Below are 14521 nucleotides of genomic sequence, written 5' to 3'. Positions count from 1 at the left end.
CTAAGTAGTAATATTGTCTAAGATGGACCAGAGAGCTGCGGTAGCGAGACTCTCGCTCACGTCCAGGCCCCATGAAACCGCCTCGGTCTGCACACAAACTCGTCTCACTGGGGATCAGACATGTCAGGGTGAAATTGAACCCTCTACAACAAAAAGCAATGAAACAAAACAAAATAAGGGAGAGAGAATGGAAGGACACACCACAGGGAGGAGGTGGTGGTGATAGCAAATTTGAAACAGGTTTGTATAAGAGCGCATTTCAGCAAGTCAATTGGAGTTTACTGAAGGAGAAAAAAGTCAGGCCTATGGACTGGTCCAAACAAAGACTGATAAACAAAAAAGAAACCTGATCATGAAAGAGTGCCTTTAACATGACTGGGGTCATGGAAGGTGGCAGACTTGATTGTCTGTTTAAGTTGTAATCTGTATATTTATGACCGCCGCTTCATATAGGTTTAGTCAGATTTTATTTTTTTTTATTTTTCGCATGGCCAATTTTCCGGGATACACAAAACTTGAGCATTGAGTGTGCATAATGCAATTCAGTAAGACAGTTAGAATCATATATGCCTTTGAGCGTGACTTATTTTTGTGGAAAAAATGCGCTGGTCTGAGCAGCGGTCATATTGTGTACCGCTCTGCGGTACATCTAGTTTTGCATGTTTTAACATGTGTGTAAATCTGGAGGTTGCGTGCATGCTTCTGTTTATGCGTGCATGTGAACTCTATGTATAGGACAGGAGCATGCAGATCTGGCAGTAGAAGCTCTGCTAGCACATGTGGAAGTCTATGTGTGTGTGTGTGTGTGTGTGTGTGTGTGTGTGTGTGTGTGTGTGTATGCGTGCGGGGGGGAATTATCGGACACATGTCCTGCATTAGCCGTGGGTGCCTACAGACTCACGAAAGCCGCTTCCTCCAACAGCACCCCCACACACACACTCACACTTTTCCCACGTAAACCTGGGGCCTTGAACACATCTACACCCCCCACCCCCCACACACACACACACACACTACCCCATAAGGCCCAGGACAGCAATCAGGGCTACCACGCAATGCCTCCTTTACCAAAACATTTACACGCACAGTCACACACGTATACACACACGCACACACACACACACACAACCGCACACCAGAGCTTCCAGCCAGTCCCACCCTCACACAAACACCACACACACACAAGCATACACCAAAACGTCCTCCCAGTCCCACCCTCACACAAGCACCTCTCCTCCACTGGCCAGGTGTTGAGCCCTTAATGACTGGACCATGGTGCTGGGGCTCTGTGTGGTGGGTACACTCAGCGGTAACAAGCCTCTCACTCGGCACCCCAGCTCCAGTTACTCCCCAGGAGAGGGACAGAGACAGAGGCCCCAAAGAGAGAGGGAATGAAGGAACGAGAGAGAGAGAGAGACCCCAGGCCCCCTGTGGAGTGGCCCGTGTCGGGTTGCAGGTACTGGCGCGCTCGTAATGGGCTTGTGAGGGCAGCAGGAGGGGTCGAGTGCAGAGTGCCGTCTACTGGGGGTTCACCGGGGTGGGGAGGTGTGATGTGCGTGTGAGTGCGTGTGTGTCTGTCTCTGTGGGTGTGTGTGCGTGTGTGTGTGTGTGTGTGTGTGTGTGTGTCTGCACGAGGCGTACGCACGCAAGGGGGTGTCTCTCGTGTAATGTGACCCTCCTTCAAAACACACCACTACCACCACCACCACCACCACCACCACCACCATCACAAACACACACAAACACACACACGCACACACACACACATACACATACACACACTTACACGCACCCCCGCCCCTCCTCCCTTACGTTCAAAGAAGAGGGTTTTCTACTCGTTTGCGTGTGAGCAGCAGGACAGCCATACATGTGTGCATGCATGTTTGTGTGTGTGCGTGTGTGTGTGGCGTCGTGCGCGTGTGTGTGTGTGTGCGTGTGCTTGTGCGCGTGTGTGTGTGCGTGTGCGTGTGCGCGTGTGTGTGTGCGTGTGCGTGTGTGTGTGCGTGTGTGTGTGCGTGTGTGTGTGAGTGTGTGTGAGTGAGTAAGTGAGTGGGTGAGAGAGAGAGAGAGCGAGCATATACAATATTACCCTGGCTCTGTTTTCATTTCTGGGAAACGGAGCCGCTTTATTCCACTCAGTCCCCGATTATCCCTCGTTTCCCCCTTTTCTTCTCTTCTTCGCCCCCCTCCCTTGCTCCCTCCCTCGCTCCCTCCTGACTTAATCAGGATTCGTGTGCAGCATCCAGCGACCACAGAGCAACCCCCACTCCAAAACATGCCACGCAACAGCTCCTCCTCCAAGGTACACATTTTTTGTTCCAGTGGTGTCCTTTTGGATTTTTCCTGCTGCTGAACTGCACTTCTAGCGTTGATTAAATACATGTTTTGGGGGGCATGGAGAAAAAGAGGAAGCCACAACGGGGTTTGGTATGAGTTAGTCCCCGTCACGCTGTCTGTCTGTCTGTCTGGACCACTGACCACCGGTGCCAGAGGCTGCAGGGGGAGGCTGATGGCTCAGACCCATTTGCTGGACAGGTCCAGATGCTTTATTGAGCAAAAAGCACTTGGTCCGAATGCAACAGGCATCTCCAGTGACACTGCCCCTGCTGAGGTCATGATAATGATCTAGTGACTAGGATTAGAATGGTCATGATGATGAGGATGGTGATGCTGAGCCTGGGCTGGCGTCCCTGCTAAAGGAAAGGGCACACTGGCCCCGAGTGCTGTGAGACAGCATGAGGACCACAGGGTCAGGCAAAGGATGGGGCACAACTGCCGAGATGGAAGTAATCTGCGTAGGACATCCAACCAGGTTCCGCCAAGGTCAGGTCAAGATCCCAAAAAGATCAGACACAGAACAGACCCAGAACAATTCCAGAATGAACCTTGAGCTGGCTTAGCAAATTAGCCTATAGGACAATGAATGCTGAGCAAATATGATAACCTGTAAGCTCTAAAACAGCTACCCTCATCATCAGTTGTGAGCACAACTGCTCTGAATGACAACTCCGGCACAAGGAGTTAGCCACTGGTCAGAAAGTCATGTCCATCTATGCAGCAGATACATGAGGTAGTAGAGCATTGTACAGCTATCTGATAGGAGGTCCAATACTCACCTGCTTTAGGGTTGTCAGGGTTCTTGTCTGGATGGCACTTCAGAGCTTTTTGTCTGTACGCTTTTTTAATCTGTTGGGTAAGACGGAGAGAAGAAGAGACAGCACGAAAAAGAGAGAGAGAGAGAGAGAGAGAGAGAGCATAAAGGGGGGGGGGGGTGAGAGAACAATTAAACTTACATGTGGGCACACCGTTATTAATTACAGGTATGGGGATGCATGTATTTATAAGATAACCAAACAAACAGTTTTAACTGTATGCTAAGGTTTAAAATCCATTCTTCAAGTGGACTGGGGAAAAAAATGCATTTGTTTATAGGTCCCTTTCAAGGTAAATTGCAGCCACCGCATAAAGCCCCGACTCTTATAAACAACTAAAGACTTCACTAAAGACCCAGTGAAACGCACTGTTACACAGTCTGGCAACAAACACATGCTTCAGCAATGTAAACATTGCAAGGATTACTTATTTCACCAGACCAATGAACCACTCAAGCAGTACCGACGCTCTCAGGTACTCCCCTTATGTCACCGACAGTCCCATGAAGCATTTCTTTGCATGTTACATGTTGCATGTTGTTGTGTATGTGACAAATAAAATGAGAATTTGACATTTGACTTGGGATGGCCTCAGTCGCCCTCGTTTGGTAACAACTGAAGGGGAGCTGAGCAGGCCTGGGTGGCTGCTCTGTGGTCAGGCTGATCTCTCAACGCAGCATAGGTCACGGAGTTCACAAAACCCATTAGCCCAACAGTAATGAACAATGAAACCAATTTCATTCCAAAACCTTGGCGGTGAGTGTGTGGTGTCTTGTGGAAGGGGTTGTCCCCCTCTAGATCCATGCGTGTGTGTACCTTCATACAGTGTCCTAAAACCAGCAGGCCATCGACCCCAGTGACGGGGCGACTCGCGAAAGGTCCCCGCGTCAAATTCTTTTTCGCCGCCTCTTGTCAAGGCCGTCTCTTATCGTGTCATCGCCTCTGCCAGGGGGTCCGTCTGTTTCGCCAGCACGCCGGTCGCTGTGTGTGCTTCTTGGCAAACGGCGCAAACAGCGATATCATTTCAAAACCTCCATTGTGCTCCATGTCTTTCTTGGCCCAAGCCATAACAACGCAGGAATGTTGGGGGGTAAAACAAGGAGCAAGTCAAAGAGAAAGTCAAAATGATGCTCCCTCTCCCCCTTATAAAACACACACACACACACACACACCCACACACTCACACACGCTTTACATGCCAAACGGAACAATAGAGCAGGAACAAGCCCACCGCAAGCTGACCATATCGAGGGGTCAGGAGGACAGGATGGATTCTCTGTGAGATTCTCTGTGTCACCTAAGAGTTACTTAGGAGCCCCGCAAACTGGTTTCTGTTTAGAAAAGCACTAGGACAGTATACATGCTCAATTGTGTGCCTCAGTCTCTATTAGATAATAGCAGGCTTGTAATGAGAGCTCACTTCAGAGACCAAACTTCATTCAATTTACTCTTGTAAATTGTATTGTATTCTTCCTAATTTTTTGGTAAAAGAAAAAGGGGATTACCCTGTTTACCAGTTAAGTCCCCAGTTTTTATCCTGTGCTATTCTTCCGGAATGTGAACCGCACATTCTATGGGAGTTAATGACAGCGTGGTTTTCATTACGACCCTTGCCTACTAACCTGCAGAAAAGCCAGCATCTCTCTGTGTGTGTGTGTGTGTGTGTGTGTAGTGGTGTTCATATTTGTGTGTCCTGCATCTGTGCGTCTCTGTGTCTTTTCCTTCAGAAGAGAAAGACAGAAAACAAGACAGAAAAACATATGTGAACCTCACTCTCACTGTAGTCAGAAGCTCATCACAGCTACACACTCTCACTGTAGTCAGAAGCTCATCACAGCTACACACTCTCACTGTAGTCAGAAGCTCATCACAGCTACACACTCTCACTGTAGTCAGAAGCTCATCACAGCTACACACTCTCACTGTAGTCAGAAGCTCACCCATCACAGCTACACACTCTCACTGTAGTCAGAAGCTCACCCATCACAGCTACACACTCTCACTGTAGTCAGAAGCTCATCACAGCTACACACTCTCACTACTCTCACTGTAGTCAGAAGCTCATCACAGCTACACACTCTCACTGTAGTCAGAAGCTCATCACAGCTACACACTCTCACTGTAGTCAGAAGCTCATCACAGCTACACACTCTCACTATAGTCAGAAGCTCATCACAGCTACACACTCTCACTGTAGTCAGAAGCTCATCACAGCTACACACTCTCACTGTAGTCAGAAGCTCACCCATCACAGCTACACACTCACTCTCACTGTAGTCAGAAGCTCACCCATCACAGCTACACACTCACTCTCACTGTAGTCAGAAGCTCACCCATCACAGCTACACACTCACTCTCACTGTAGTCAGAAGCTCATCACAGCTACACACTCTCACTGTAGTCAGAAGCTCACCCATCACAGCTACACACTCACTCTCACTGTAGTCAGAAGCTCACCCATCACAGCTACACACTCTCATTGTAGTCAGAAGCTCACCCATCACAGCTACAGACACTGGCCTTGTGGTCAGCACAGTTATCTAAGATTTAGCAAAAAAGTCTTCAGCACAGCATGGCCCCAGCAGCCTTACACTTCCACATTTCAATTTGACCATTTGCCAAAGTTATTTGTTGGCAAAAGGCACCAATGCAAATGCTACAAAAGAGAGAGTGGAGAAGAGATCTTCCCTAGCTGCTGAATCCCAGCTGATCAGCCCATTTCACAAGATGGGGGCGCTGTGTAAATCAGAGAAGTCTCTGATTCTTTTCAAAAGAAAAGTCCACAGGAAAGACAAAAGCAGGAAGACGTTTTACCCTCCTAATTAAGGAATCATTAACATCAACGAGGCCGGACACCTGGACACTGTGAAATAGGCTTATTTGGCTTATCAAAAGTAGTAGAATTACACCGCATGCCAATAAGAGCCATAAAGAGCAGGGACAGATTTACAGTGCAGGGGGTGTTGCGCATGAAAAACTTCTGATTTACTTTTTATACCCCAAGTGACTTCAAGCAGAATACAACCAGAGTAAATAGCTGTTCAAAGGAATGAGCAATGGCAAAAAAAGGTTTCAAAGAAACCCAGAAGAACACACTCTAAGACAAATAGTTCTCTGAGAATCATTGCATAACCAATGGCCAGTGAATCTCTAAAGGATGTCCTGCCAGCCTAGCCCCTGCTGGGGGTTGAAAGTGAGGGTTTACTGGCTGCCAGATCCATCAAGGAGAGGAAAAGGAAAGAGGAGGAGGAAGAGGAGAGGAGGAGGAGGAGGAGGAGGAGGAGGAGGGGGGGGGGCTGAATCTGGCAGCATAGGGAGCACGTGCGGCCGTACCCTAATAATGGCTGGGCTATGGTTCAGCTGCGGGGCTTTCCGAAGCTAAACATCATTAGGGGGCTGCAGCGCTCCGTCAGCCAGGCTGCCTGGCACCACCGAGGGCCTCGGGAGTCCACACTGACACGCACGCACATGGCACCAGGCCAGACACACACACACAGAAACATACAGGCACAGGCACACACACACACACACACACACACAGCACAAATACAGAGAAATGCCTGCACACACATACAGACTCACAGAGACAGAGACAGATACACACACACACAAACATACAGGCACACACACACAGCACAAATACAGAGAAACACACATACACAAACACGCGCGTACACACACGCACACAAACACGGGCGCGCACGCGCGCACACGCACACACACACATACAGCACAAATACAGAGAAATGCCTGCACGTACGCAAGCAAGCAAGCACACGCACGCACACACACACACACACACACACACACACACACACACACACACACACACACACACACACACACACACACACACACACACACACACACACACACACACACACACACACAGAGGCACAGAGACAGACACACACACACACACTATAGAGAATGTGCTGACCTCTCAGTTTCTCCACTGTTCTCATTTCTCATCCTGATTTCCATTCTAGGATTCTCAGATTTAGCTGCAGACACGTACACACACGCAGACAGACTCACCATTCTGACTCTTACATAATAGCTGAGATCCTCAGGTCAAAGGGATCACTTCGGCACTCGGGGCATGCCTACACTGTGTGTTTGTGTGTGCAAACTTTGACCCTTGGTTTCCCACCTCAGAGACAGATAAACACTCACACAATTTCTTGCATTACAGCCGGGAATGCAATCCCACGCAAGAGGCGTTGATGTCAAACATCTGTGTTTCAGACTGATGGACAGTGTGCATGGCTGAATAAACTAATGAATGAATGGAAAAGGAAGAAGAGAGAGAGAAATTCCCTCTCAAAGATAGACAGATAGACAGACAGATAGATAGACAGATAGATAGACAGATAGGCAGACAGGTAGATAGACAGACAGATAGATAGATAGACAGACAGACAGACAGGCAGACACTCCCAAGGGGGGATACAAATAATTGTTGAGTGTATGTATGAGATCCTTGTGTCCATTTCTCTCTCAGTGTCTGTCGTTATCTGTATCTTTGCATGACCACAACTGTTAGCGTGTATTAATCTGCACATGCCAGCTTTTTCACAAGGTCTTCAAATATGTGGTCTGTCTGTATGTGATAAATACTAATAGTGCTAACCAAGTCACATAGCCTAAATGGCATAGCCTATTATTTTATAGAACATTTCTTTTCAAAAACAGGCTTAAAAGCTGCCATGTCATCACAACAGATGTCCCTCTGGCAGTGTAGTATTGGGAAACTTACATGTCAGTGTAGGTGCATACAATATTCACATCAGTAGTTAAAGATGCCAAACAGTCCAAGAGTTTCAATAACTACAATGACTAAATCTGACTATGCTGCTAGGCGATATCAATCAACACACTCACACGCAGGCTTCCAGTAGACTACCCACATTCTCAACAGGAGGCCTAATGACTTCCATCAGTGATTTAAGAGTTATTACTTCAACTGAGGCTTATTTCATTATTTTCCACTTACCTTGTTTACCAATTTGCTCACTTTGCTTACTGAATGATTTGGTGGGTTTTATATATCTGGCGTGCATTATTCAATGCCTACTCAAAGACTGGGAAAGGAGGGAAATGGCCCTCCTTTGCCACCTGCTGAATGGAACATTTCACTGGTATGCATTCATGCTCCTTGGGACACCACAGAAAAATGCATCTCCATCACTGCTGCCCTCATAACAGGCCTCGAGGGATGCACTGTGTGCATTTCATGGCAAGCTATCTGGCCATAATGTTTACAAGGCCAATGCCGCCCACCCGTGACACAAACAAACCAGGGTAGTCCATGGCACGCCAAGCCGAGCCAAGCCTGTGCCAGCCAGAGTCAGAGCCGCTCCACACACGCCTGGCCAGGTGAAATGCAATCTGTACCCAGTATGCCATGCCACCCTCATCATCCAGACTGGATTGGCCTGAAGCACCCTCACCCAACCATGCGCTCACACGAACACAAATGTCCACCGCTGATATTCTCATGCACAAACGACACTGACAAATACAAATACAAACACACACACACATACACACAGGGAGGGAGAGAGAGAAAAGATCCACACAGAAGCAAACATACAGATATATGCATCCACACAGACACATTCACTCCCTCTCCCACACTTTCCCATTCTCTCACAGAGACACACACACACACACACACACACACACACACACATCTTTAGCTCATTAGGCTCTTTAGCGTGTGCATCTCCCGGTGCTGTTGGTGGGCTCAGCGCAGCGAGAGCCACATGGGTGGCTGATTGGCTGCAGGGGCGTCAGAGAGGCCAACCAAGCCCAATCTGCCACCAGACACAGACTTTATCAGACCGGAGAGGAAACACACAACACAAACCACAGCCAGGGACACACAGGAGAGGAGAGGGAGGGAGGGAGAGAGAGAGAAGAGAAGAAGAACAGAGAGCTGAAGGAATGAAGAGGGAGAATGGACAGAAAGAGGACGAACATGACGACAAGGAAAGACATAGAGTGAGAGAATATTGTAGGCACCAGAGGAGTCGTGGAGACAGAGGAGAAAATAAGCAAAGAATCAAGTCACAGACTCACAGACAGACAGACAACTGCATGTCTAACCTAGTCACAGGATGACTTTTGCCCCCAACACTCCACCCACTTCCACTGGTTCAGCAGCAGTTTAGCATGCACACACCTGCCCGCCCACATACACACACTTACCTCAACTAATGCTATCAGATGGTGAAAAGAGACACAAGACACTTGAGGATTGGAGCGGGGTGGGGAATAACTGCCCTATTCAGTGATGCAAAATTGTGAGATCGAGGGTAGGATGTGGATATGTCTGGACATGCCTCTGCTTAACTCAATCCTTCCGTCCATCCTTACCAGATAGAAGGGTCCGGACACAAACGAAAAAGCCCCCACTCCTGCACCGACATGGCTGACTACATCCAACAGGCCACTGAGCTGGCAAAGTTCTGTTGATTAGCTTTTTTGCTAGTTTCATCCTCTAAAATGCCATAAATGCCACGGGCAGCCGTGGCCTACTGGTTGTGCCGTGGCCAAAACAAGCCTGCCGCCTTAAATACGTCGTCAAAAAAAAAAAAAAAAAAAAAGTGTTACTTTGTCCTGTTTTCTCCCTTTCATTCCAAACCGTGACCAACGCCAATCTCCCTTCTCCGCAGAACGCATTAAAAATAAGAAGAAACGTGTCATGAATCGAAAAATAATCAGATTTTATAATCTTTACATATGTGATATGCCTCCGAATCAGAGCTAGTGAGCGGAGCTGAGTGGTGCAAATATCTCGCTCCTCGCTCTCAAGAATCAGTCAAATCGCAAACAGCCACAGCTCCGTTTAATTGTCAGGTGTGATGAAATGCGTTCATATTCCACTTTTTATGTCATAAACGTTGCAGGCCTATGGAAAGGTTTAGTGGTAGGGTTGTCCAATGATAAAGTTGTTGCTTCAATTTGTGTTTTAATTTATGCGGACTTAACCCGATGCTGGGTTCATCCGTTTGGCGCAAGTTTAAAATATTTAGCCGACTGCGTGATTTGTCATTTTCGTTCTTTTGGCAATTAATCCCGACTGATCCCTTTAGTTAACGTTGCCAAGCTTGTTTGTTGTTGCACTATCACTGTTGCAGTCTTTTAAAATAAATGTTCTGAGTGAAATATATTGCCGTTTATCTTAGTTCTTTAGGACCGTGGAGCTAAATTTACCTGACGCGAATTTGACCGGAGAAGCGGCCGAGTAAACAGCCACCGGCTCTCAGCACAGTGTTGACTTGCGCGTCTAATCGGACGCGCAAGACTGACAATAGGCCCATCCGTGCCTACGCGCATGCTTTCTAAATTTTTTAGCTAACTCCATCCCCATCAACGAACTTAGGCTATATGGCCAATATCTTTGAAATGTAACGGTCTTGGTTTTATTAGTGGGGCATGCCTCAGACTCGTGGTGTGAGCGGTATGGGAGCGGAACAGAGCAGCCACTCCGGCCTCTAAATTAAAAAGTCCATCCATATTACACAAAACTATAAAATGATCTAAACTTCATTCACTCTTGGTGTATACATCAGGACAGACTTGCGGAACAGGCTGCAGGTCAACAGTCTGACAGCCTGCATGGTCCAATAGTAAAACAGTGCAATTACCAGACACCCCCTTGACTAACACATTTCCTGCGGGAACCCCTGCAGCTGGATTACATATACATATATACATACATTAACATATTCTTAGCAAAAGGCTTTCCAACAGACGACAAATTACTAGCAGTCCTGTTACGCTTTCTCCAACTGCCAGAGAAAGAAGGGGAAGGAAAAAGGATGGAGAAAAAAAGAAAAACAGAGAAAAGACAAGAAAGCCAAGTGACTAAAAACTATTGCGAGCAAATAAGCTTGGGGTGTTAATGTGTTGACATTTGTCTGGAACAACCAAGGCCGTGTGACAGTTTGGTCGTCTCTGACCTTCCGTTCCGTGTCACTTTGCGCTCACGTTAGGCCAGTGGTGTGGTGAGCTATACGGCATTAAACTAGCCCATCGTCTGTGACCATCGCTGAGACCTCACACTGGTTGGCAGTCTCACCCGGCAAGCCTGGCTAATCCACCATTTTCCTCAGCATGCTCTTTTATGGCAGTGCTCAGGGGATTTTGAGAGCCATTTAAGAAATTAACTCCCCACCACTCACTCCTTCTCTGCCACCCCACTTTAAATTTTGGCTGTCGTGGTCGGCTTCGTGCCATTCCGAACCGTGAATTGCAAGTAGGAAAGTTGGAGGGGGAGTGTGCCGGGTTGGGAATGAACAGATTAAGGAACCGTGTCCATTTCCGACCACTTTCCCCCCTCAATGAGCCCAACATGCAGCAGCTTTGAGCACGGGGTGGGGTGGGGTGGGGGGTATCATCTTCATCTGTTCCCCTGGGAAAACCATCCTGTGGTTTCTCTGCATATCATTTGTATTCATACTCAGCTGCGTTTGGTACATAATGTTTGGGACAAACTTTGGCTCTCTGTTCATGCAAGCCACATGATATTATCCACTACCAGAGGACTCAATAGCTGAGAAGATTTAAACAATTGCAAGAAGACGCTAAGACTAATTACAACAAACACTTTCACAGTGTGTGACATCCTCTTAGTTTCACTCTCTCATTACAGTGGGGTATTCCATTGTGGTTTAGTGACAAATCTAGAATTTAAATGATAATGCTCTCTGAATGAATTCACTTTGTAATGTCTTCCTATAGGAAACGCTTAACCTATCACACTATTGTTGCAAGTGGCTAACACCATTAGCACTCCATGAAAATCTTTTACAACTTAAGTGGCATCTTGTTGATGCCTGCACTTGCTGATTTTAAAAAAATGATTTTCACACTGGGACAACACTGCCATCTTGTGTCCATATATGGGGCACTATATACACACCGCCTAAGCTCCTTGCATCTATTCAAATCCAGCCATAATTCCTGAAGAAATATACAGTGGTAGTAGGTGGGAAGTCTTTTATTTGGCACAGTTGACACTGACCTGATGAAACCCATGAAGACAACAGTGCCAGTCAGTCTGGAGCAAAGCATCCAATCCCATTTATTTAAGTGATATCGAATAAAATACAAAGTGGTGCTCTTGTCTTGTGCCTGTAAGAGTGAGGCTTTGTCTTGACAGGCAACGCAAAAAATGTAAGGAAAGGGTGACTGTTTCTGTTTTATACATAGGCTAATTTCATCCTCAAAATCAACTTGGAATGATTTCTAAACTGCAATTTATTAGCTAGGATACTATTTCGTACTTCGTGTCACAATGTGCGTTAACCTCAGAGAACATGTCATGAATTTAGAAACAGTAGGCTATATTTATAAGAGTGGCAGGGTCGCTGAATGCACTGAGAACTGACGTGAACTGCCACATGTTTCTGAATACAACTTGCTTTGTATTTAGCACATTACATTAGCAAGGATTATGAGGCCTATACAATAATATATCTGCTATACCTCTGCATCTATGAAAGATGCAAGCAGCTAACATAGCTAAAACGCCGATATTACGTTGAAGTTTATCTCCAATTTGGACATAATGAGGTCAAAATCACTCACGTCTTTTGAGGACGCTGTCTCATCAACTTCAAGTAGGCCATACAGGTCCATTTGCAAAAGTTCTTTAGTTGCTGCCATGTCTAATATCGTAAAAAAGTTAATATACAAATAATATTTGAGCGCTTACAACGTTTTGGTTTTGACCTCTCAACTAGGATGCAGTCGCGTCATTTCCTGTGACATGCAGGCAGGGAATTGTAGTTCTTCACGAAGTGAATGGGTCTGCATTTAACCTATTTTAGTCTATGGTTTTAACCGGACTATATCAACTACTTAGGCTCACTAAATTGTCAGTGTCAACTCAGATTAAAATATGTACCTGACCATGAAAAAAAAAAAACATCTGTAATCATTGAATGTGTAAATAAAACTTTTTTAACTAGGCTATTTTTAAACCTGGCATCAAGTTCATGTTGTATTTTTGCGAATTAGACCTGCATGCAAATGTGTCTATATAAGATATCCACATAAAACTACACAGTCATTAAGATAAGCTATTGTCCCTCTTCCTGCCAGGCATGGGGTGATAACAGAAAAGCATCCAAATAGAATAAGACCGAACAAGTCTGGGCATGTAGGCTATAGCCTACCCTACCCTTCAAAGGGCTTATTGAAAAGTAGTCATTAACAAATAAAAATAAAAAATAATGATTTTGGTCCTATAAAGTGAAATAGGCCTAGCTAGCTATGTTAATTAAGGCACCTTAAACGAATATGCCAACTTTTTGGGAAATTTGTTTATTCGCCGTCTAGGCTCCAGAGTTCCAGAGGATTCCTTCTCCCTGTGCACGCAATAACACAGAGAGCGGTAGCCTATTTTAGCATTGGATGTAACTCTGGGGTAGATGACAAATAAAGTAATTCCCCAAAAATTGGGATTAAGCCTAGTTCTAGACTAAAACCGACTGTCATTGAGGTTTATTGTCATTTTAGATTTGGACTGTACTGTGTAAACCACCCTGGGTGTAGGCTTATTTCAATTTTGTGTACCAAACAGCCTATATACAAGTAAGAGCAAAGCTTGTGTATAACAGTTACCTGCACTGATCAGGGGACCATTTCCATTCATCTCATTACAATTTGTTTGACTTCATAATTAAAACTCATGTATGACAAATACATTTTTCTCATTCATTTAGAGCATGCTTTGTCTGAATTCAATATTGTGTTTGAATTCACTGTTTCCCCCTGCTGTTTCCCTTAACATTCAAATAGTTCAAAGTTTTTGTATGTTTAACAAAGATGATCAAATGATAGATAGGCTATCTTTCATCATGTCAGTTATAACAAAATGGCTTTTTGAGTGTCTATGTAGTCACTATGTGGGCTAGGGCACAAGGGAGGAATAGGCCTATAGGTTAATCTATCCCTTCTTATATTTTTTCTTTTGTGCGGAGTATTTTAGGTAATTTTTCCATTTCTGAAACATTGCTTCAATGCATAGCCATGTCATTGTTTCTATTTTGTATTTACTGTTCATAAGTGTACATTTTTACATAGGCCTTAAGTTTTGTCATGAAGACAAGACAACTTATTTGAGGTGGTGCATGGTAAAAACAAAAAAACAAGGCAAGAGAGGAAACATCAAAATATTTATGGGAATGGTCAACTCTCAAATGTTTTTGTTTAGTCACAAAGACTGACTTTCTCTTAATTTATCTGCATCTTTGATTTGATTCACAATGCATCTTGTGCATGTGGAGGTAAATTGTTTTGAAAAGGGCAACTCATTTGGAGGGTCTAGTTCGAGGAATTCATGCAATGTGAAA

The 14521-nt window shown here is 45.6% G+C and overlaps 1 protein-coding gene across 3 annotated transcripts in view; it reads right to left on the bottom strand.

Annotated features, from left to right (window-relative positions):
* The window catches only part of dnajc17 (DnaJ (Hsp40) homolog, subfamily C, member 17), a 56353-nt gene extending 43425 nt beyond the window's left edge, over nt 1–12928 (bottom strand). For all 3 annotated transcript variants that reach the window (XM_048227683.1, XM_048227684.1, XM_048227685.1), the window contains exons 1-2: nt 12753–12928; nt 3117–3186 (exon numbers count right to left, since the gene is read on the bottom strand). In XM_048227683.1, coding sequence (XP_048083640.1) covers nt 3117–3186; nt 12753–12830 — 148 coding nt within the window. In that variant the 5' untranslated portion in view covers nt 12831–12928. The remainder of the gene's footprint in view (nt 1–3116; nt 3187–12752) is intronic.
* Between the last annotated feature and the right edge of the window lie 1593 nt (nt 12929–14521).

Source organism: Alosa alosa, chromosome 19 (assembly GCF_017589495.1).
Source record: "Alosa alosa isolate M-15738 ecotype Scorff River chromosome 19, AALO_Geno_1.1, whole genome shotgun sequence".
In the NCBI taxonomy this organism is placed as follows: domain Eukaryota; kingdom Metazoa; phylum Chordata; class Actinopteri; order Clupeiformes; family Clupeidae; genus Alosa; species Alosa alosa.
This window is presented reverse-complemented; position numbering and strand designations above follow the sequence as displayed.